This window comes from Lichenostomus cassidix, chromosome 4 (assembly GCF_008360975.1).
Source record: "Lichenostomus cassidix isolate B80296 chromosome 4, HeHo_3.0, whole genome shotgun sequence".
Classification (NCBI taxonomy): Eukaryota; Metazoa; Chordata; class Aves; order Passeriformes; family Meliphagidae; genus Lichenostomus; species Lichenostomus cassidix.
Window position 1 is genome coordinate 53,416,620 of NC_139484.1, and position 24,728 is coordinate 53,441,347.

Below are 24,728 nucleotides of genomic sequence, written 5' to 3' on the forward strand. Positions count from 1 at the left end.
AAGCTACCAAGGCCAGTCTTAATTTTGCCAGTCAAAAACAATTTACAGACTGACTCCATTAGCACTAGCAATTAGTTGAAACTGTCAGGAACATATTGCAGAACAATTTGTAAGAGACATGATGTCTTTTATTTATTACTTACACAATGAATGACACATGCAGAAATATTCAACCCTTTGGCAATAATGCTTCTTAAATACTGAATGTCATCTCACTATGCAACTACACCATTTTTGCCAAGACATGCAAAAAGCTGATTTTAATTAGGCTATTTGAATTTTATGTTTCTCACAAAACCAAATCAGCACATAAGGTGACCTAATGGAAGCAGCTTATTTTACCTGTAGTTTGGTATTCATTTTGGGCAAACACTTCAGAAGCTGACCAGTAAGAACGCTTAGCACATCTTTAATGAGCTCCTTCACAGCATAAGAAAGAAGAGATTACTCAAGAGGAATAGGAGAAAGCAAGTCACAGAACTGGTCTGAAGTGGAATGATGCAATACTCAACAGGATCTGAAATCCATTCTACACATGAAAGTTGCACTATTGACAAAATGAAGTTTTATCAGACCTTTAATATGGACACCAAACACAGAAAAGCTCTAGAATAAAAGCAAAATTTAAAGCCCACTAAGAACTCAGTATCATTATTCTCACAGTCCCATATCCCTAACACTTTCTTATTTTGCAGTCAATTCTTTCTGAACCATATAAAATAAAGTCTTCTTTTCTCAATCTTCATTTTTCCTAAATACTTACATTCAAATCAATGACCTGCATAAGGGAGGAGAGCAAGTCCTTTCCTACCAGAAACTTAACTAGGAACACAAACAACCTAGCAAAAGAACAGTAAAACCAACAAGAAAATCACCACATAAAAAACAAGGAATAATAACCCCCATCCAATTTGGTTATGTTTATACAAAAATGTACAAAAAAGTACTCTCTCACCAGCCCCAGGGCTCAGCGAGTATCTCAGGCATTTGCTAGTGACCAAAAACCAGCAAATCAACCTAGATAAGCTTTAGACAAAACAGATTTGCACATATGGTACAAGTATGATTTTTTTCCCCTAGTGATTTCTCTACTAACTAAGGATAAAAAAATCTTGATTGCACAGTGTAAAGAAAAAGATGAAAAAAAAAGCACTAAATCAGTTGTAAAGCATTTTTAGATTGACACTCTATTCTTTTGATACATCATGCACTGAATTTTTGAAAAACTATTGATTTAAGCATCATTTAAGTATTTGATTACTTACATTTTTCCTATTGCACATTTAATAAGATATAAACCTAATTCAAAATACTACTTTAAAAATATCATGACGTTTGAATATGTGTAATAAAGCCCACAACCAGAAAGTCTACAGAGATCTAAGCCACTGAAATAGGGAGTGACCTGAAGTTGGAAGTCTGGTTTTTATATTTACAACATTGCATGGGATAACAAGAATCCCACAGAGCCATTACAGAAAGAATTTTTCCTTCAGGTTTCAAAAAGGAGACCCTCCTTCCCAACCAACTTTTTATTTTCTCCACCAGAATGAATGGGATCATTACTAACAAATGTTCCTGGAACACAGGCACATGAACTGCAGTTTTCAGAAGATTTTACACAGGTGGTTCTGCCACTTTCCATAAAAAATAAAATAATAAATTGTTATATTTACTTTTATAAAGTCAGGTAACCACTCCAAAAAAAGAAAAATCATTTATCCAATAAAATGTAAAAACTATCACTAGAAAATTGCCATTAAAACAAACTAAATAACTATGAAAATTAACTGGCAAAACAGGAATATATTTTGTAACTACCAATAATATGACTTAAAGCTAAACAAAAACCGTATCACTTCCTAAATGAAAGTGAAATTACTGTTATGGGAACACATGGAATAACAGCAATCTTGAACATGCTCTGAAAAATCTAGGTATTCGAAGTGTTCCAACTTCCATTTCTAGCACAACCGGGATCTTCAGGATTAATGAACATCTACATCTATCTAAGACTTAAAAACTGCTGATTGAGCTTAAAATAAAATCAGATGTGACAAATTAACAAAAGCTGAGCAGCTGAAGGTCTTACTTTGTGAAACAGGTCAGTAGCAAAGTATTTCTGTTTTAAAGAAAACAATGTGAAAGTATGTCTGAGATACCATTTCCTCTTACAAAATAATGCTAACCAAATGTTACTTTTCAAGACAGATATTCAGGTAACTATCACTTCTCTGTCTCACAGTAACCTTAGGACACCTCACTGATGATTGCTATTCAAGGTACCATTTGCCATTACACAAGGGCATAACAAATCTTCCAAAAAGGAAACTAAATCTTCCAGTTAAAATTCAGCAGACAAGCACAAGTTAAAAAGTAGATTTGATATATTGCTTTTCTCACCCATCTACCAACCATGTATGAGAAAGAAAACGTGGCCTAAATAAAAGACTATCTAAGAAAAAAAGAGAAAAATATAGGAGGCTTAGCTAAAGAAACTTAAACCATAGTGAAATCAGCTCAGTTGGGCAAAAACCAATTAAAACATACAGAGAAAAACATTCTGCACAAGAGAATTCCTGAATTGTTTTCAGATGTTAGAGGCCCTTTTAGTCTCTCCCTATTTCTTTGGTGCAGATCATTAAAAACATGATAAAACTGCAGCAAAGAAATAACAGTTATTTTGCCCTAGCTTATGGAGCAAAACATAATTAGAAATCTAAGTATTGCTTGCATTGCTTTTTCCAAAATAAATTTTGGCATACAATAAATTATTAAATAACTTATTCAAATTAATTTGCATATAAACAGAATTTCTGAATTTCCATTTTCAGCTTGCTGCTGATGGTGTGTCTGACTTTGCAGTAACATGCTCACCCCTTTTGGATCCTTAGCAAAGTAACTCCCACTGGATCCTTGAGAGATTCTTTCTGGAAAAACTCCACACTCTATAGCTTGTTCTGTTCTCAGAATAATTTCTGCAAATTCTGGATCATCTAAAAATATATTCATATCTGCAGAATGTCCTGTATGCCCTGAAAAACAAGAAAACAACCAGTCTTAAGTGCAACTTGTACTACAAATTAAACATAAGCAAAACACACTGATAAGCCAATAGCCTCCCCTGTTGACACCCATTCAACAGCAGGCTGAAAAATCTGTTCCATTTAATCAGTGCAAGTTTTTCCACTGATTTATCCATGTCTAATCAACTTTTTGTTTAAAGTAAATCAGCCAAATCTGCAACAAGAAATTTGACACTACCACTGCTAAGTATTTACCATTCTCAAGGATTTCTTCTTTTAATATTTATTTATGAAAAAAATCTAAGAAAAAAGAAGTCCAAAGTCACAACTTTAAAAAGATCATGAAAGATTTTACATGTTACTTTTTTGTCCTGGAAGCACACTGCCCATTACCCACTATCAGAATGGTATTGTACCATTGAAGAGCTCGGCTAACATGTTTATTACCTGTTAAGACACAAGGAAGTTAATCCACTGAATAACCTGTTACATGTAGCACTTACAAGTGGCACGAACTTGGCAGGGAAGTCCTGCACACCAGCACTATTCCAGCCTTAATACACTGCATGCGACTTGGAGCATTTCTTTACACCCTGACCAAACACCCAGGTCTGTGCAGACATTTGTGCAAACTCTATGACTCTACGCAAACATTTAGAAAGACAACTAGAAAGGAAGGTACCAGAATACTATTGATCTTCCAATTTTTTTTAACTATTTCTTCACAAGTTTTGATACTGTAGATTATTATACCTTACTTTTAAGGCTGGGATTGTTCCACATGTTCACCAAGTGCATTCTAATTGACCTGTGCATCAGGGCTCATTTCTGCATGAACAAACATTAGTCTAAATTAAAAATTTACAGATAAAGTTGCTCTGTTCCCATTCCAGCAATTGAAGAAATTTAACATACATCCTTCTGGAATGACAACCACCACAGAATCCATTCAGAAAAGAGACTCCTTAACAGTTTGGGGAGAATTAAAAAAAAACCAAAAAAACTTTCCTTGTAGCTCAGGACAGTTTTTGAAGCTTTTTAGAACATTAGCACTTGCTTGCATGCACCACTCACAAGCAGTAACATGGACTCCAAACAAAAACACTTAAAAAGCATAAAAAATAGGAAAATCTTAGTATAAGTTGGAAACAAGGAAGGGAAACCTTAAAGCTAATAGCAGATAATTCTTAAGAATCAACAGATACAGCCCATGTGATCAGAATCTGTTACAACTATTTGGCCAATATTGCTGTGATAAATTACACTATAAGACTTTAAAGTAGGACAAGAGAGAGGGAAAAGGTTCAAAGGCTTTCCTGTCACAAAGAACTTAAGTGAGTTAGGGAAATAAACCAAAAGACCCACAATACACTTACTATTATGGAAAAAGTCACTTTGAATCAGTGGTTCTTATTTCACAGTCAAGCCTCAGCTATCTCCACACGTCTACATTACATCACACAGCTGAGATCCAACAACTGTTTTTGCCGGTGAAATCAGGGTTGTGCATTATACTGTTACCAAATGAAGTGCAACATCCATGCTAAGTCATTCTGCACAATTATCTTCCAGATGAAGAAAACCTACAAATGAACTTTGTATCACCCAGATTGCAGTTGTCTCTGTGGAAGACTCAGAGGTCAGTTTTTAGTTTCTGTGCGTTTATTCTAGAATCTAATACCATTAAGTAGTCTCACTGCCTTGAGGAAATTCTTCAACCATGTCTTTTCTAAAATAAGAGATAACTTCAGAAAAAAATAAATTAAAAACAAAAAAACCCCCACATTACACTGCATGCTGAAGGAAGAAGAGATAAATAATTTTTGAAACTCACTATTAGTTCAGTCTTGCTACTGTGCTGCTAGGAAGCATGTTACCACAGTGATGTGGCTGTACAAAAACATTTAAGCTGACAAGGAAACTAGCAGTTTTAAGAAGTTTATCAACCCCTGTGTATCAAAGTGAGCCATATTAATTGAACATAGTATTATTTGTTGAATGTGGCAAGGTTTGGGGTTTTTTTGAATAAATTTCTTTTTCAAAAAATATTTTAATCAAGTTTTCCACTGAGAAAGCATGTTATGTCACCACTTATTCCCAGTACAATCTCCAAAAACTTATAATTATAACTAATCAAGGTTTCTCTTGCAATTACTCTTGAAAATTACTCTTCTCATTAAACTCCCATTAAGGAGACAGGGCTCACACACACAGCTGAACTACCAAGAGAACTTTTTTCAAATTAATTTGGACAAGGCCCAAGTCTGTGAAGCTGCTATACCGGAATGATGAAGACTTGCCAAAGAAGTTACAAATAGTATGATCCACGTATGCACCTCAGCCTGTTCTTCCATCAAGTTAGCATGACATAAGCTAAGCTAATACACTTTGCAAGAGTAACATGCATGAACTCCTCCAGCACTAAGACAGATTTATACTTTTTAAACATTAACATGATCAAAGGTAGTCCCTTTAACCAATTCCATCTTTTCCTATACAGTCTCCTATTCTGACCATAACTCCATTATGAAAACACTCTGTTGCAATAATATGTATGAATAACATCTGTTGCATGTTTGTTCCACCTGACGTGAATTGGTCCTGCACCTTCAAGGGCTTGAATGCACATACAGAAAAGGTAAGGACAAGGAAACAAAGGATGAGATGCTGTAATCAATCATAGTTCTGAGATTTTCTTACACACTTTTGGGGCAGACTCCAAGCAGTACTCTGCATTCACCATCCTAATTGCATCAGTGGTGCAAGACACATGGCTCTAGCCTCCACTCTGAAGCATTAACTTCTTTCTTAAAGTTTGTAGAAACATTTTGCTAGAAGCACAGTCTCCTTAACAGATCTTCAGTCTTGTAGGAAAAAGACAGGAGAACTCTAACATTTTAATGGCATGTTGACAATACAGGTACGGACTATACTTGACACCAGTGCTTAAAAGATTTCTCTGTCTTTGTGGCCAAGGAAGTAAAAGTTCTCTGCGGTTACTAAAAAAGAACTATTAGCACAACTTATCTTGTTAAACTTGATGGGGGCTTTGTTTGGATTTTTTAATATTCTGTTGTTGCAAGAAACAGTCTTGCCAGCCTCTGGCAAGAAATCCTATGGTACAATTACAACAGCAAAAACTAAGAAGTGATAGAACTCCACATATTTCTGTCAGCAAACCCATCCTACATGTATAGTTATGTACAAACTTGCACAGAATCAGAAAGCTTGAAAGTCTAAAGAAAACAAGAAAGCAATATATATTATGTAATTTATCATTTAGCCAGTAGATTTAAAATTAGATAATGGGTATATATTTATATCTCTTTTCAAATTAATAACTAAGCTCTTGCATTTATGAACTTTCACATTACATTTCTCTCATCAAGACTGGACTTCAAAATATGAAAATATGATAAATTTTTATGAAAACCAAAAATATGACAGTAGAGCCCACATCTAAAACTCTTAAAGCATGTGATGGTACAAAGTGAGCATATGACTGAAACAAGGAACAGACACAGCCTGAATCTTTTTTTCAAGATGAAACGATGGGGGTCACAAAAAAGTAATTAGTGGGATAGGGGAGACAAACTGAAAACTTGACACTTCTCCAAGTATTCAGGAAGCAGCCGCCAGTCCCACCACAGAACAGACTTTAAAACATGCAAAGCCACAGGTTTCAAAAACCATGACAGAAATAAACAAAGCAAGGCCCAACAAAGCAGCAGACAGAAAGTGAGAAGTAACAGTAGAGACACTCATGGAGATGTAAACGAGTCCGTGCAGCCCTGCACCCAGAGACAAGGTAGTCGAATTTCGATCTATTCGCAGCATCTTCCCTTCATTAGTCAGCGAGCCCATACGTCGAGAGAGGTCAACACATCTCTGCCCCTCAGCGATGCTGTGCCATCGGACACGGCATGAGGAGCGCACTTCAGGTATTTTTGTAGCCTCGCTGGCAGGACAGACCCAGGCAGGGGCTGCCTCTGCCCCAGACCCGCGGGCCGCCCTGCCCAGCACGGCAGCGCAGCCCGACCCGCGCTGCCGCCCCGGCCGCTCCCCGCGCGTCCCGCCGGCCCCGGCCCGTACCTGCGGCGGCGCGCCGCTCCTTGTCCCAGGCGGCGCCCGCTCGCCGCCCGCGGCCGCTACCCGACGCCCGCAGGAGAGGCTCGTCCTCTCCATCCCCCTCGGGCCCCGAGTCCTCCGAGTACTCCGAGTCCTCCACCTCCTCGAGCCCCGGCTCCCCACACTGCCGGACGGCCCCGCCGGGGGCGGCTCTCGCACTCTGCGGCCCGCGCCAGGGCGGCTCTGCCTGAGGCGGGATCGGCGGCGGCTCCGCGAGGAGCAGCAGCCGCTCGTCGGGCTCCTCCGCGCCCGGCTCCGCCATGGGCGGCCGGGGCCGAAGGCGGCGGGAGGAGGCGGCGGCGCGGCCGGGCGGGCTCGGGGCTCTCCCGCCGCTCCGGCTCCGCCGCCCGCGCCTGCGCGCGGCCCCGCGCCCGCCCCGCCACCTGCCTTAAAGGGGCCGCGGCTCCGCCGGAGCACCGGGACCGGCGGCGGGCGGCGGCAGCTCCGAAGGCTTCCCCGGGCCAGCGACCGGTCACGGAGCTCGGACACCAGCTTCCAGCGCCGGACGTTCGACAAAAACATCCCCGAAACTCGCCTTCGTTCTCCACCTGGAACAGGCTTGCTTCCTGGCCGCCACTTGCCATAGCCAGCTGCTCTTGTCCTATACCATCGCAGTAACTTCCAAAACTAAGTATAAAAACAATATAAGTGAAAACAGTATGAATACATTGCTATTATTTCCATGTTCTCCCAACCACCCATGCATTGTTAACTGGAAGAAAGAGAATACAACTCTAACGCCAATATACTGCATCAGGTGGGGGTATGGATGCATTCTCCCAAACTTCTCTATAGAAGAGGTGTTTTCCTCAAGTTTTGGTGAAATATGGGAGAAAGATACACGCATTACATACTTGCATAAACCTGAGATTCTGGGTTTTACTGGGAGCAAATCAGTTCTCAGCTAAAAATAGTAATTGTGTATCTTTATTATCCATTCTTCTTATGGTTACGCATGGTATAAGGATTTAACATGTGCATAATCTGGATTACAGGAAAAGAATTCACTTTTCTTGGTTACTGACAAAACCTTACTGAAATGCAGGACGTGTTTGTTTTGTCTCGGGTTACCTGTCAGCCAGTGGACTTTGGAATTAAGCCGAGTGTCATTTACTTATGTAACTACTAATATCTGTAACATTGGATAAAATCTGTTCACACTTGCATTTCTGTTTCCATTACTTTCTATTAGAAGTTAACTTAGTCAATTGTGACTCCAGATAAATACCCATTTTATGCCTCATAAACACAGACATGAAAGTTACAGCAATTGGATGTTGTTTTCTATACAGAAAATTATACAGACAATCATTTCTGTACGAAGCAGACAAAAAGATCAGACTAAAATGGGAGAAGTCTAACATTTCTCCCAGAAGACTGTTAAGTGATAATGCACCTCCCTTTAGCTACAGGTGAATTGTGGCTGTTTCAATAATGTTCCATTGAACAGTTGATTCATGAGCTCCTGAGAAGATTGAGAGTTTGTTCTTTTAGAAAAAAAAAAAAAAACAAAACCAAGAAATAACTCATTAGTTATTTCATAAAAGGCCTGGGTTGGAAGGGACCTTAAAGAATATGTATTTCCAACCCCCATGCTGTGGACAGGGACACCTTCCTAAACCAGGTAGCTCAGACCTCAATTCAACCTGGACTTAAACACAGGAATGGGGCATTCACAACTTCTGTGGGCAGCCTGTTCTAGTGTCTCACCAGCCTCATAGCAAAAAATAGTAAAAAACCCTATTTCTTCTGGTTTGTGCGTTCATCTACACATTACTGTATTTATAAACGCAGTTAACTGGTAGTTTTCATCTTCTGCTTCAATGAGAATTCTGTAACTTGCTCATAGGTCTTGATTTAACAAAACCTTTACATTGCCTCACTCTTCAGTAGTGCAGAGTTCAAACACCACGAGAGCTCATAATTAAACACATAAATACACGTCACCATCACAGTTATTAACAAACCATTAATTTTAATTCCAAGTTGCTAATACTCTTTAATTAGCCACCTGGATTAAAATTACTAAGAATTACATCACGCAAATAATCTGGATCATTTTCCTCATGCTAAAGCTTTCGTCCCTATCCTAACCAACAGAGCAGACTTTGTCACTGCTTATATGTATTTGAGCACCATGTCGAAACACTGGGGTGGGAAAAACAGGAGGAAAAAGAGGGAATACCCGCACAATTGTGCACTTATCGCTTTAGGCGAGCGCCCTCTTGTGATACAGAGCGGGAGGAGCAGCTGCTCCGCGTTTATAAAGCAGCAGCGACACAGCACATCCGACAGCCCCGGCGCGGTGACTGCGGGGACCGAGAAGTAGGAGAGCTTAACTCGCAGCGCTCTCTTCTGCTCAAAGGGCTAAGGAGCTAAGTGTTAATTATATTATGAGCCAACAATTCAAATAGGTGTGTAAGATTACTCTGTCAAAACGCCCAAAAGATCCTAATCAGGCTAACTAAACTTACTAAAGCAGGACGGTGGCTACGCACTCTTCACATGCCGATTAGCAGTTTGAGCTTAAAACTGTAAAACAGAAGAATCGGATAAGACTTCATAAAGAAATTCAGCTGACCAGGTACAGGCTGGTTATAATTAAACATTGGGACAAACACAGCGCATACTTAACGCACCTCTTCAATTTCTGTACACTCACTGCTGGTAATTTCAAGAAGGCAAATGGGAACCTGCCAGTCCCCGTGACCGCCTGGGGACAGCGAAGGCGGCAGGGTTCCCGTGCTCCACGGAAGCTTCCACCTGCTGAGGCTTTATTGGCAGCTCCTAGCAAAGGTGCAAAGCCTGTCCCAGATCTCCTGCCGGCGTAACTGCTTTTTCCGACGTAGTAAAAAAAAAAATAATAAATAAAAAAATTAGGTGTCCCTGGTTAGCATGTGTTTGTCCCTGTGATACAGTCTTGGGCTACGCCCCCAGCCCTGGCCGGCTGCTGCTGTTTCCTGAAACACAACCACTTATGCCCACAGAGATGTCCCGAGGAGCAAAGAATGTCCTCGCCCAGGCGGGAACATCGGGGAGGTTCGCGGCTGTTCTCCACAGCCCAACGCTAAACTCTGCGGGGCAGGGGAAAAGAGCCCAGGACCAGGCTTTCCCAGCCCAGCAGTATGGGCTCTGGCGGGCTGCCCCTCACAGACGGACACCGCGGGTGACAGACGCCGAGCTCTGCCCGCTCCCCTGCGGCCCCACAGCTGCACCGGGGCGGCCCGGCCCCACCCAGCGGCCGGGAAGGGCCGGGCGGGGGCGGCCCCGCGGAGAGCGGCCCGCTGCGCGGAGCCGGCGGCGGGGCGGGGTTCCGGAGCTCCGCGGCCCTGCGTTCCCCGCCCCGCCCCGCCCCTGCCCGCCCCTTCCCGGCGGAAAGTGCCTGGCCCGCGCAGGCCCGCCCGGCGCGGAGCGGGAGCGGCGGCGCCGCCGGGAGCGCCGCGGCCATGAACGCGGAGAACCAGGGCTGCAGCGAGCGGCTGGTGACGGCGGCCTATGTGCGCCAGGGGGCGCAGGGCCGCCGCGCGCACGAGCTGCGCCTGCGGGCGCTGCTGGAGCAGGTAATGGGGCCGCCGCCCCCGCCGCCTCCCGGCCCTGCGCACCGGGCTCCGAGCGCAGCGGGGCAGTCCCTAGCCGCTCGGTCTCCTCCCACCGCCGTCCGCACCGGGGCACAGCTGCTCGCCCGCCCGCCTGCCCTCCTCGCACCGGGGGCAGAGCGGCCCCGAGCCGCCCGCCAGCTCTCCGAGCAACCGGGCTCGGCGGGGGAGCTCGGGCCGGCCCGGGCAGGGCCGTGAGCGCGCAGGCCGGCCCGGGTCACGGACCCGCTGCCCTCTGGCACCGCGCCACCGCGCTGTCGGGCCGCCGGCTCGGGAGAGCGCTGCCGTGTGGCAGAGACCTTACGGAGCCCCGGCGTGAATGGCCGCGTTTGGGACGAAAAATACTGCCTTGGGTTGTGCGTTTGCCGAGAAAGGCCCGGCGAACACTTAAATAAATGTTTAAAAACAGGAAGATATTAGCAGGTTGTTATACGAGGTATTTCATTGCCTCCAGCATATAAAAATCCTTATCAATGAATTAGCAAATGTTTCAGTTCCTGAACATCCTCAGTCATGTATTCTACTGTTTCCAAATTAACTTTGACACTACACTTCAGAAACCAATTAGATTTTCTGAACTGGCCGTTTTGTTGCTGGGGCATATGAAAAAATCTGTGGACCTATAAAAATCTTCATGGGTTTTTGCGTCCCTTTGAGGATCTTTTCTGCAGTTGGCAAAGATGGATGTAGTTGTTAACATAGTAAAGAGCACAAAAAAGAGCATGTTTCTGATTGCAGGTTTTGACATTTCCGGGAGGTGGTTTCCGTGCCTATTAGATGATAACTAGAAAGGAAAATGTGCAGATTGGAAGATGTGTTACATTGAAACTGCATTTCCCTTCTGCTCATTGGTTTTTTTCGCAAAGTTTTGGTTCTCTAATACCCGAGTATCTTCCCTTTCATGCAGTTTACTCTGGTGAGTTGCTGTAGTTGTACATCATGTCCAGAGAGTACATCAAATAATCTATAGTGTGTTAGGGAGTAATTAACATGTATGCCCTGCAGTGGTTTTGTGTGTACCATAAAGAACTCTTGAAGGTGAAAAATACCCTGATTGTTTTAATACCAGGATGTACTAATGTAATTGTATTTAATATATGTGAAAATCATTATTTAACTTTTCTCTGAATACAGGTTTGTAGAAAGTATAAAAGAGCATAATGAAAATACAAACTGCTGTTCAGAGTGGGAAAGATGGGTAACATTAATCAAACAAGTTGCATAAAGTTTTGTTCATTTTTAATTTCCAAGTTTTGTATTTACCTTTATCTTATTATTAAGGGAAAATGTCCTGAAGATGGATGGGATGAAAGCACCATTGAATTGTTTCTTCATGAACTTGCTATAATGGATAGCAATAACTTCCTGGGCAACTGTGGCGTGGGTGAGAGGGAAGGAAGAGTGGCATCAGGACTTGTTGCCCGAAGGCATTACAGGTACAAATTACTGACAGCTTGAATTATTCAGGTTTATTATTAATGTTTTCCAATGACATATTGTATTGTACTTTTATTTATCTGATACCTTGATAGCATTTGAGGAAAATACTATAATGTGACAATTGAATTGATACAGCTTTTTATTTTAAATTTTCATTAATAACTCATTGGAAAGTCTTAAATGAAGCAAAAAGGTTTTGTCAGGGTTATGTCCTGTATGCTGAAGTCACGGCACCTGAAGATGTTGAGTTGTCCTCTGCAAAGGAAGCAGTGATCCTACTGGTTTAAAATAATCTATGCATTACTTGTCTTTTTAACAAGGTGCATCTTTTAATCTCTATATTACTAAAATCTACTGTACATTGTAATTGTATGATATTGAACATTGCTAGTGAATGGCTATTTGTATTTTGTTATATTTATTAATAGCTTTATAATGTGATTACTTGATAGGCAGATGAAACCCCGGTCATCTATAATAGATTTTGTGTGAAGTCAAGAGATCTATAAAGACAAAAAGAGCTTTTAATAGCTTCTAGCCCTTCTGACACTTAATGGGTGTGTTGGATGCTATAATTTTTAAGGCTCTGCATTCGTTTCTTTATGAATATACTTTTTTGTATGTGTGTGTTGAGTTCTGTGCTGAGTACCTTGCTGTGATGTTTTATCCAACAGGAGTGGAACAAAGTGAAAGTTCCTGGATGTTTCTCCTTGAAAGATTAACGCAAAACCATATTAGAGGCCAGAAATTTAGTAAGCTTTTCCATATGGAGGTTGAGTTACTTGGGCTTGATGGCTTTCATAACACCTACAGTACCATGAAAAATTAATGGAGAAAGCCAGTAATACATCAGCTTGGCTTTTTTGGGGAGGATGTCTGAGGAAGTTCTGCTTTTGGACAGTGCTAGAGGAAGCATGCCTGGCTTCTGGCCAGAAGGAGCCTGAACTGGCATTCAGCTACTGTTGTTCCAATGCAGCTCTGTCACCTGGCATCTGCTAAACCTGTGAGTGTCAGCAACAGCAAGGTGTCCTCCCCTCCACCTATTTCTGCAATAAGTTTTAGAGGTGACTTTGGGAGTGATAGAGGTAGCAGGAGATGGTTTCCAAACTGTCTCTCCTTTTAGCTTAATAAAGGGTCAGTGCTTGGGAGGATTACTCCTTAAGAAGGAGTACATACATGCACAAAATAAAAAGTGCTGATATGACACAGCAATTAAGAACATAGCAGGAATGAGGGAAGAAAATATCTTAGGTGGAGTGGGGATTATGTGTCAGTTTCAATTAATTATCAAGTGTTTGTTGATTTCAACTTAGAACATGAAACAGGAGAATAAATTTAAGCTGTAAAACCATGCCCCAAGAAGTTCTGAATGTCCTACACTCATTGGACTGCATTTTACCCTGTTGCCAAGGTAAAAACAGAATTAAAGCTGTTAGTAGGTGTATATTGTTACTAGCTGCTGCATTTCAGCCATAGGTAAAGTTAGTTCTGTAAGCTTGTATTTTATAAATTACTTCAGGATCCTCCACTCCTGAACTAAATAAAGTTCAATATTTATAAATGCAGTTTATAACCAAAATTTATAAGCAGAATGCAGAAAGACGTGGTATTCCATGACAGATAACATTGAATAGCAGAATGATAGATGAAGTGAAGATGTAGAAGGTGAGCAAAGCGATACATATATATGGCTATATATAGATATGTATCACTTTGTAAATATACATTTGTCACAGTATATATTATTTCCTTGCCTTATGGAGATGAAGCATTTGTCAAGGGAGTATCTATAATACCACTATGCCTATGCTACATTACACTGTATACAACTCATTTTTGTTTTCCTTGGTTATGTGTCTGAACATGTCAGCATTTATAATGCTAATTTGGCAAACATCAAGAAATGCTGAGGTGCACTTAAAAGGAAACCTGCCAGATGTTAAAGGTGTTGATACCATGGGTCTTCTCAAAGTTTTTGCTTTTATGCTGGAACATGGTTTACCTACTGTTTAAAAAACCCCAAGATTTCATATGAATATATGTAGTTTGTTACAATAGAATTCATTGTGGCAGATACTGAAGTTGCATTGGATAGAAAGTTTTCCACAATTGTTTAACAAATTAAATTCTCTTCAGTCAGCAAGAATTACAGCTTTGCAGTGTGGAAAAAAAAAACTTGATGTGTGTTTTCAACTTCTTTTTCTTTAGGTTGATCCATGGAATTGGAAGGTCAGGTGATATTTCTGCAGTACAGCCTAAAGCTGCAGGTTCAAGCCTTTTGAACAAACTTACTAATTCAGTAGTTCTCGATGTTATAAAACTGGCTGGTAAGTGTAAATTTGAAAAATCTCACTTGTTTGTGGGATTACATCATGGGTTCCTCATGTTAATTTCTGACTTGCTTTTTATATGCAGGTGTCCGGACAGTGACCAGTTGCTTTGTGGTTCCTATGGCAACAGGCATGAGTCTAACTTTGTGTTTTTTAACATTGAGGCACAAGAGACCAAAGGCAAAATACATTATCTGGCCACGTATAGACCAGAAATCTTGCTTTAAATCAATGATAACTGCAGGTAAGAAGGTAACTGATGGATTACACAGTGTATGTTACAAAACTTCCAACTATCAGAGTGATCAATTCATATCCTTGCAGTAAGATCCAAAAAAGGCCTGATGTATGGTAGTTCTGCTTTATTTCTGCACCCCTGATTTCTAACGTGATTAAGATGTGCATACTGTCTTCCTAATGCCTTACAAAATGCAGGTGTGTGCAGTGGTACAAAGGCGTATGAAATAGTCAAGTGAGAACACAATACTAAGGAAGTTACAGTTTGCTCTCAGAGTAAGATGCCTAATTTGCTGTCCTTAGAATTATGTAAAACCAAAGCTCATCGTTCAAATATCTCTCTCTTAAATTTATGCAAAAACTCGTGTCCTAGGAATTGTGATCAAAAAGTGACAATCTGTCTGATTTGCACAGTCTTTTCTGTTAGAATCTGTTAAAACAACAGAAGCATGACATTTTTTTCAGATGTATACTGGAACTAAAACCCCTCAATTAGTCAGAGATTTGTTGAGTTACATTCAGGTCTTGCTTTTTTTGGTCAGGTTTTGAGCCTGTGGTGATAGAAAATGTGCTAGAAGGTGATGAGCTACGAACAGACCTCGAAGCAGTGGAGGCCAAAATCAAGGCTCTTGGTGCTGAAAATATTCTTTGTGTGCATTCTACAACATCTTGCTTTGCTCCAAGGGTACCTGATAGGTAAGCAGTCTTTGTAAAAAGTGTTTTATTTGTTACTGTAAAAACAAATAAACATCTCCCCTTTCCCCCATGACAACAAAACCCAATCAACCAAAGCCTCCATATTTTGACCATCCATCTTCCTAAAATTGTCTCTGCCAACTCTTAGTAAAGGTACTTTAATCCCCTTCCAGAAAAGTATATTTAAAAAGTGAGAATTACACAGAATGTTTTTCTTCTGTCATATAGGTGAGGTTAACAGTGATCTCTTACGATGAAATTAGTGTCATTTTGCTAGTGGTTTTCTTATAATTTCATGGAAGTTGTAAAAGTAGGCTCTCATAGACACATAATCCAGGAAGTGTAGCTCCATAGCTAATGCCATGTTTTGATATTACGGTTGCCTTTTCTACTGTTCTCCTCCAGCCTGTGATGAATTTTCCTAGGCTATTAATAGTTACAAAAAAACCAAAAAAACTACAGCTAAATTTAAAGTCATGCTGGTGATTATAAGGGTAATGAAGATATATCAATAAAGGGAAACTCTTGGAAGCATCTGGGGCAGGTGTGTTGTGTGACTGTAACATATAATTTGCTCTGCTGTACCTTGGTTTCACCATTTGCTGCCTGATTGCGTGATGCTAATTATAATTTCCAGCTGCTAAATCATTAAAAGCAATTTAAAATACATTGCATACCTTTCTAATATTTCATGTCTGTGCACATAAGTTCTGAAGTTGCTACAGAGATGTCATTCAAGCTCTGGCTGAAGCTGAGATGAACACTGCAGTTATAGACGGGAAATAGAATATCTGACACATTATTTCAACCTGTGTTGATTGAAATACTTGTCAATCTGAAGGTGACGTGCTGGAGCAAAGGTGCCTGAAATACATGGTATATTGAGTCATTTGTCCAAAATGAGCATGGTTGTCATTTATTAAACCTACATTCTCTATTTGCTTAAGGAAATTAGCACCAAGAAGCAAATTCCTTAGGTTTTACAACTGAACAGATGTATTTTTGTGGGCTTGTATGTAGCATGTTGAAGTGGGAAATATTAATGACTTTTTAAACATGGTTTTAAATGTATTGTCTCCATAGTTTCACTTCAACTGTTTTTAATTTATCACAAAATTGAAAATACTTTTGTTTATAGTTTCTCTGCTGGGTGTGCTTCTTTGTTAATTACTTTGTTATTTGGAAAATTTAGTTGGCTATTCACAAGCATAGGAAAGAAATGTTACTGACTCTGCAATGTGACAAGTAAAGATATATTTCACTCTCTTTTCCTACCTTAAAAAAAACCCCAGTATTTATCATAGGTTAACCTAGTTGCTAGAGGGAAAGATGGGAGTTAAAACCATATAATTCTGTCAGAATACTATGAACATCGCTTGAAGTTGACTTGCAGATTTACTGGCATGCTTAAATCATGGCTATCAAAATTGAATGGTCTGTTTTATAGCTTGGGTAAATGAATCTTTTCCTTATCTGCTTCCTCTTTTTGACATGCTGCGATTGTTTTGTCCTCTACAACTAAGAGATGAATTATTAGGAAGTGGCACTATGCTATGATATACCACAGATATAAGAAGATTTGAATGTACTTTCTGTTTAAACAAAACTGTCAACTGTTGAAGGCCATAACCTTCATCTTCCCGTAGGAAGGAAAACCCTGACAGCATTTCTGGAGGGTGCAGTTTTAAATGTCTGTTTTTAAATATCTGCATTTGTAAGGCTTTATTTAGTTCTGGTTGTGGTGTTCTAAAATATTAAGTAGTTTTATGGCTGCTGTACCTATGGCTTTCCTTTGAAGTATTGTTTAACTCTATGGGAGTAATTCTCTAGTGTATAAACCCTCTTTCTCATCAGTTCTCAGATGGTATTTTACCTGCTGTTGCTGTGAGGTGTTTCTAAAACTACTGTGTTTAAGAGAACCAAAGGGAAAAAGTGTATTTTCTAGTTGGTTTCTGTACTTTGCAGAATTCTGTATCTTTTTACTTTCAGTAGTAGAAAAAAAAGAACAAAGCTTTCTTTTTATGAACTTTCACAAACAGGAGAGAAAGAAAGAAAAAATAAACTGGGAAATATTTCTCTATTTGTGACAATTAAGAATTTTAGTACCCAACTCACGTTAATGCTTTATTTTTATGGTATTATTAGTAGCACTTTTAATGCTGCATTCTAGGCCTTGGAAGCAGGTGCAGGTACAGACAGGTGCTGTGCATCATTGCATGCTTCCCTTGCATACTAACACATTCTCTTCAAACTGTAGCACTCTCGTTCTGTATTGCAAAATAGATCTAATTGTTCAATAGAATATTTTTAGGAAAAAATACTTTTCTATTTTCAGTACGTGCAGAAGTACTGCTCCTTTCATTTTCAGGAGGTGAGAAACATGAACATACACATAGCTGTACACCCTCTGTGTTTCTAGTTTGGTGAGATTCTCTGCCTGCACTTGAAGCCTGTAAGAGGGAAACTATGTTCCTTTGAGTCTCTTTAGAAGGTGAGGAATGAGTCTGATTAAGAGCCAGCAGATCAGAAGGCAAAAGCTTTGCCCTGCCTATAGTTATGTTTCCTCAAGTATTCTGTTAATGAGGGGAAGCCATATGAGGAGTGGCTGAGGTCACTTGCTCTGGTCAGCCTGGAGAACAGGAGACTGAGGGGAGACCTCACTGCAGGTACAACTTCATGAGGGGAAGAGGAGGGGCAGGCACTGATCTTTTCTCCCTAGTGCCCAGTAACAGGATCCAAGGGAATGGCCTGTCACTTGGTCAGGGGAGGTTTAGGTTGGATATCAGGAAAAGCTTCTTCCCCCAGAGAGTGGTTGGGCACTGGAACAGCTCCCCAGGGAAGTGGTCACAGCACCAAGCCTGACAGAGTTCCAGAAGCATTTGGACAATGCTCTCAGGCACATGGGGGTACTCTTGGGGCTTATGCTGTGCAGGGCCAGGAGTTGGACTCAGTCATCCTTGTAGGTCCCTTCCAACTCAAAATATTTTGGGACTCTGTGTTGATAAATGTGAAAAATTGTTGGACATGCAGCTCCTGACACATATCTTGACTGTAGAAGATCAATATGTACATTATATTACTGGTGTTTCCTAATCATAAAGTGCTTTTGATTTTTTTAAGGATAGTGTGGTAATGATGATTTCCTAACGACTGATGTACAGAAAATTTGACATGTGCAGCAGAATTTTGCATTGCAGAATAACACTAGACAATATAACAAGAATAGAATGCAAAGGAATGTCACCTCTTGGAAAATGTTTTCATACTGTCACATTTTATATGTATGTCAGTAAATTACAGTGAGAGGCTGTACAGTAGGAGATAGAGTAAAAATGCATTGGAAGTAGAGTTTCCTGGGGTTTTTTTAAGGTAATATTACCTTTATCATAACTTCAAATTATCATATATTGCCTAGTTTTTTCAAATTCATTCTATTTCTAAAATAGATTCAAAAATTTGGGGAAAATAATGAGTATTTTTGAAAAAATAGAGTATGATTGGAGTATGTTTAGAATGCTGAAGGGCCTTACTTAAAATGATCGGTGTGCTCACGTAAATCTTAATTTGACTGATTAATCAATCCAGGTGGACATCACTGTGATTTCAGGGGGTTCTAAAGGCAAGTGAAGAGTAAACAGCTGAACAACATTTCAATTTGTTGATGTCCATATTCAGACATTTTGGGGCTCTCCATTCCTTTAAAGGATTTATTTTCTCTTAGTTTATCTGAAACATGCAAGTAAGATTCCAGCCAAAGGGTCTATTTCTAGAAATACTAGTTCTTTGAAATAAACAGAAGCATGTAAAAACTTCTTATTATAGGATGCTTTTGATTCTCAAGACACTCTTGAAATTACTATAGATTGTTTTCCCTTTGAATGTTAGAGGAAAAGGAAAAAAGGAAAAGGAATAAAGCTATGTTAGTTACAATTAAATTAACAAAAAAACAAGCTTATATCTGAAGCAGAATGGTTTGGGATATATTTACTGGTGACCAGACAAAACTTAAAATGAAGCAAGAAAAATTTCAGACCAAATAAACAATAAGCAATATATGTAAAAGCCAATAGAATTTTCATCTTAACATTTATAGCTTAAGATGACAAATACTGCCTTGAGGTACTAATCAAAAAAGTTACTTTTCTCATTCCAACTTCCTTGTAGACCTTTCAGTCTTTTAATGGTCTGATTTGTAAGATGAGCTACAGTAATCAATGCTTCTCTAAATTACATTTTTATGCTCACAGGCTGGAGGAACTGGCTGTGATTTGTGCTAATTATGACATTCCACATATTGTCAACAATGCATATGGAGTTCAGTCTTCAAAATGTATGCATCTTATCCAGCAGGTAGGAGCTGTGTATTTCCAATAATATTTTTTAGCAAGTATAAGTAAATCTGTGATTGTGGACAACCTAGAAAATTTTATCAGATGCTTCATAGCTTTGAGAGTAATCCCATGCGTGTCTGATATTTGAACAATTTTCTGAGAACGCAAAATAGACAGAAATATAATTTAAACATAATAGTTATTTCTATTGTATGCTTTTTATGTAACACTGAATTTATTTAGGTTTTGTATATGTTCATGTTTCTTTCATAATGAAAAAATGTCCTTAATAACCTTTCTTAAAATATTTCCTGAGGTTGTTGACTAAAAGTAACTCAGGGGATCATACTTGAATAGAAATTAAGGCTTCAACAGAATGTGAGTTAGAGTTTTTCAGCTGAAGGTACGGGATTCTACAGCAGCACTTGGTAGATGTTGTCGCTGTTAAAATATTGTTGGCACAGAGAATAGCTGAGGAAACTGGGTTAAGTTCAATGTTCAAAAAGTTTAATTTCTGTTGCTGTTTAGTTTGAAGAGAATGTTGCTTGATATCTAACATTAGTCATGAAACAGAATTCTTGCATTTTTCTTCACTGTATTGTATGTGTATTGTTCTTCAATATTCTCTTATCTGTTACCTATTCAAAAGAATAGGAGGCTATACTTAATAGGATGCAGAGGATCCTGAACTATTAGTAATATAAAATATGCTGGTCATCTTTTTTTCTGATTACTAAGACATTACTGACAGGACACAGACCAGCTTAATGTGTAAGTGTCACAGAAACATCATGTTGGCATTTCTAAATCTTAAAAGACTGAGGGAATTCATGAAATAGAAAATGGTATATGCTTTATTGGTAATGTACTTAGTACATTTATTGTATTTAACTTGCACAAGTTTAGTGGGAAACTAACATGGACAGGGCTGAGGAAGTGCTGGGTTTTGCTGCATGAAATGTTCTAAAGACAAACATTTCAGACTATAATGCTACAAATAGAATTTTTACTGTGTTGATTTCTGTATTTTTTGTGCACTCAATAGGCTGTTTGTTCCTTGCTTATGTAAATGTATACATTTGAGCTCTGATTTGTTTTACTTTTTTTTACAAAAAAATTATTTTGTGTGCTAGAAAATTTTCTGTTTATGAGAAAGTAGTTATTAATGAATACTTAGGAATATGTACATGCTGAGCACAGTGTGAATAGAACTGGCAAGAGTATCGCAGGAAAAAGCTTATGAGACCATTTCATATTGTGCTTTTCCTCTGGTGGTCTCCTGTCAATTAAATCAAATGGTAGCTGCTGGCATTCATGTTCCCATCAAAAAGCTGACAAACTTGGATTGCTTCTTCCTATCTCCTGTGCATGAAGCTATCAAAACATAGAACTAATAAATGTGGTTTAGTTGGTTCCGCTTTTTTCAGTCTGTTTGCCATAGGTATTAACTCTTTCTACTTCTTGCATTTAGTATGTAGTCTTAAAAATATATGTTATTTGCATGTATTTTAATATGTATGGGGTTTAAGCTATTTTTCAGGTTCTCTTATGCTGCATACTTTTTAATTGTACAGTTCACAGTTGCATGCTACTCAAATTGAAGATGTACTGCAGAATCTACGTTTTTTTTTCTTTGAAAATATTAGTGGTTAGGTATAAAGATGTGGGGTATATCTGCTGTAAGAAGTTACTTGAATCTTAATTTTGCAAGTAGCCTTAGAAGAAGGAGTGCTGTAACAGCATGTTTGTTTAATGCAAATTTATATATGTATTGAAAAAAGCTTTTGCTAATGAAGCATTAATGTGTAGCCTTTTATTGTGAGAGTTGTAAAAAGTGTTTGGGGTTGAACAGTTTTAACTGTATAATTCCCACTAAATTTTGAGGGGTTTCTTCTTGGTTGTTGTTGAAAAGGAGCTGCACTTAGGCTTGCAGGAACTAAAATTGATATTTTAAATCACAGCAAAATGGGAATTTGTAAGGTACTATGTTAAGCAGACAACAGTATTAATAGTAAGCAGTGCTAAAAAAGGTAATGCTGTGAGGGTTTTGGGGTTTTTTATAACAAATGCAGTATCTGAGAGTTTCAGGCATTATACTTATTTTAGCTACAAGTTTATATAATTATGATGTTATCATGTTTCCTTTTTTTTCTGATGTGTGCTGTGGATTTTTCTTTTTTGTCCTTTTTAATAAAGGGTGCTCGAGTTGGCAGGATAGATGCTTTTGTTCAGAGCTTGGACAAAAATTTTATGGTTCCAGTAGGTGGTGCTATCATTGCTGGCTTCAACGAGTCCTTCATTCAGGAGATCAGCAAAATGTATCCAGGTAACTAGTTCATGGACTGAATTCAGCCATACAAAATTACTGTAGAAAACTTGATTATCAGCTTTCTTTCACGTAAAATTTATTTTTGCCACTTTCATCTGTATATTGGGGGTTTTTCTTTCAGGAAGAGCATCTGCATCTCCTTCCTTAGATGTCCTCATTACGCTTCTGTCTCTGGGAACCAGTGGCTACAAAAAGTTACTGAAAGAGAGAAAGGTAAGCTTTTTGGCAAGCAGTATTTTCTTGAAGTCAGCTGTTAACAAAGTCTTGTTGCAAAACTGCTTTGTGTAGTAAATCCAGTTTCTGTCTGGAAAGCCACTGAACTTATTCTGAGCTCTGAATCTGGAAAGTCAATATGGTATAATTACTTCTTGTCTAAATGGTGCTCATGAGTAAGCATGATTTGCATGTTGTTGTTCAAACCAGGAAGCTAAACCGATGTCCTGTACTATCTTGTAAAATATTCATATTTGTTGTTCCAAAGTGTGACTAATATAGTAGAATTTTGTCCACAAAAACTTAAATGGGGAAGTACTGTACTCTGTTATCATGGTCACACTGCTTCCAGGACATGAGATCGGACATTCAGAGTAACCCAGGGTCTGTGCTCTTCCTCTTTCGTCCCTATTATGCCTTTGTGCTTTGATAGTGCTTAATTAAATGTTTGTGTACCACATTCCCTGGAGAATCACAGCTTCTGGTTGGGTTACAAATACTGTGCATTGCCACAAAAAGAGAAAAATATTTCCATTTTAGGTATTCATCTAGACACACAACTAGGTGTCTTCTCTGCTTTTCACAGACTATGGATTTTAAGTTCGCTATAATTGCACTGCACAAAAATCCAGTGGGTATCATGTTGGAATCTGTATATCTTGAATTATCCTTAATTCTGGAATTAATACGTGCCTCATTTTTTTCTCTTTATATAGTAATACAGAAGATTCTTTTTATAGAGGCTTTATAAAAGGAAATGCCGTGAATTAAGTAGTATTAATCAATAATTTTAAACTGTGCATTATCTGTTTCATTATTTTATTTGAAAACTATGTTCCAGTTGTTTCCTGCTGGCAGCTTGCTACTGTCTCTTATTGTGTGTTCTGGATGCTGTGGCTTATTTCTAGCTGCTTGTAGAGGCATCCAGAAATTCTGTGCTGGAATTGAGATCCCATAGGAATAGCTAGACTATAGAAAACCAAACCAATTTAGTGGCCTTACGATGACTAAGAAGTGATCTGTGCAACTAAACTGAAAATAGCTTGTGAAACACTGAAAGCAGTTACCACTTTTGCCTCAGCTGCAACATTTTATTCTGGACTGTTTTATGTATTACCATGTATGTTTTGTGTCTTTATTAAAAGTAAATTCTATTTTTTCTTCTTTACTCTTATGTCCAAAAGAATCTCAAGTGAATTTATTGTTTTCTACAAAGGTGATTTTGATGTTAGATTTCTACCAGTAGCAGATGTATAAAGGGCAGTAGAAATACTGTCCAAATCATAAATAGTAATTCTTTCATAAATGTCTTAATGAGTAGCTGTATATTTTGAGTCATCTCATTTTCTTGGAAGTAGAATTCAAAAGTGAATAAAGTATTATATTTTTACAACTTCAGGTCTTTTTATTTCAAATGTGAGTATACTCTATAAACAGAGCCTTATATATGGCATAAATATGTTTTTTTTATTGGATTTGCTATAGAAATAGAAACATTTTTGCTTAAATCTGTTTGTTCCTGAATTGTAAAAATGCAATAGTGATAGTTTATTGCCTGTGCTCTGAGGAAGCAGAGGCAGAGCTATTAAGCTTCCAGCAGGAACTATTTATAGCTTGACATTGAGTACTCCTTTCTATATTGGTGCAGCTGCACCTACTCACACAAAAAAATCAGCTATAAAAAACTTCAGGTATTTTTTTTCCTTTCTCTTTTTACCTGGTGCTTATTCGCATGGGTGTTACTTCAGGTTATTTGAGCTTAGGCCAGAAAGACCAGAATATTTCTGAGAAGAGATTAGTCTTGCCACAAGCAAGGATAGAAATAATCTGCCCAGTTTTTCTTTTACACAGATTAGCTGTTTAATACAGGAAGGGAAGAGATTATATAAGGGAGAGGAGCATGTACATGGGAATAGGATTTTTGTGACAAGCTGGAAGTTGTGGAGTGTGCAATTGTCCAAGAGTGTGAGATTATATGTAATGATATGAAGGAGTACTAAATTTTCAGTATTCCTTTTTATATGCTAATGTGATGGTTAGAAGAGTAGTTTTCTGATCTCAGTAGGCCATTCTAGGTCCTTTTGCAATGCAGATAGCAGCTGGTCCACAGTCAAATTTGTTAATATATTTGCTTTTAAAGCACTCATAACGTTATGTCAAGGTTATGTTTTTATGGCAACTTTTTGTGGCTCAGTACAGGTTACACTGTGTCCCATATTTTGCATTTCTAGGTCATAAAAGTTGCTATTTTCATATATGTATGTGTGTGTCTAAACCAGGCCTCATGAAGAAAATACTGTTGTTGCACTGTGTAATGGCATAAACAACAGGCTTAGTTGTCACCTCAAATTTTATGGAGGGCAAGAACCCTACAGTAAGGGTTTACATTGAGAACACTACAA

General features: G+C 39.0%; 2 protein-coding genes across 4 annotated transcripts in view; one reads left to right on the plus strand and one right to left on the minus strand.

Annotated features, from left to right (window-relative positions):
• The window catches only part of PI4K2B (phosphatidylinositol 4-kinase type 2 beta), a 25,605-nt gene extending 14,711 nt beyond the window's left edge, over positions 1-10,894 (minus strand). Inside the window, exons 1-4 of one of the 2 annotated variants that reach the window (XM_085059227.1) lie at positions 10,757-10,894; positions 9,794-9,985; positions 9,629-9,686; positions 7,119-7,781 (exon numbers count right to left, since the gene is read on the minus strand). In XM_085059227.1, the coding sequence (XP_084915353.1) occupies positions 7,119-7,676 (558 nt within the window). In that variant the 5' untranslated portion in view covers positions 7,677-7,781; positions 9,629-9,686; positions 9,794-9,985; positions 10,757-10,894. Of the gene's footprint in view, positions 1-2,877; positions 3,036-7,118; positions 7,782-9,628; positions 9,687-9,793; positions 9,986-10,756 lie in introns of those variants that run through there. The other variant, XM_085059228.1, reaches the window with a different exon arrangement.
• The window catches only part of SEPSECS (Sep (O-phosphoserine) tRNA:Sec (selenocysteine) tRNA synthase), a 26,850-nt gene continuing 12,635 nt past the window's right edge, over positions 10,514-24,728 (plus strand). Inside the window, exons 1-9 of one of the 2 annotated variants that reach the window (XM_085059230.1) lie at positions 10,593-10,714; positions 11,489-11,666; positions 12,032-12,186; positions 14,399-14,517; positions 14,606-14,764; positions 15,300-15,453; positions 19,701-19,803; positions 21,981-22,110; positions 22,235-22,326. In XM_085059230.1, the coding sequence (XP_084915356.1) occupies positions 11,652-11,666; positions 12,032-12,186; positions 14,399-14,517; positions 14,606-14,764; positions 15,300-15,453; positions 19,701-19,803; positions 21,981-22,110; positions 22,235-22,326 (927 nt within the window). In that variant the 5' untranslated portion in view covers positions 10,593-10,714; positions 11,489-11,651. Of the gene's footprint in view, positions 10,715-11,488; positions 11,667-12,031; positions 12,187-14,398; positions 14,518-14,605; positions 14,765-15,299; positions 15,454-19,700; positions 19,804-21,980; positions 22,111-22,234; positions 22,327-24,728 lie in introns of both variants that reach the window. The other variant, XM_085059229.1, reaches the window with a different exon arrangement.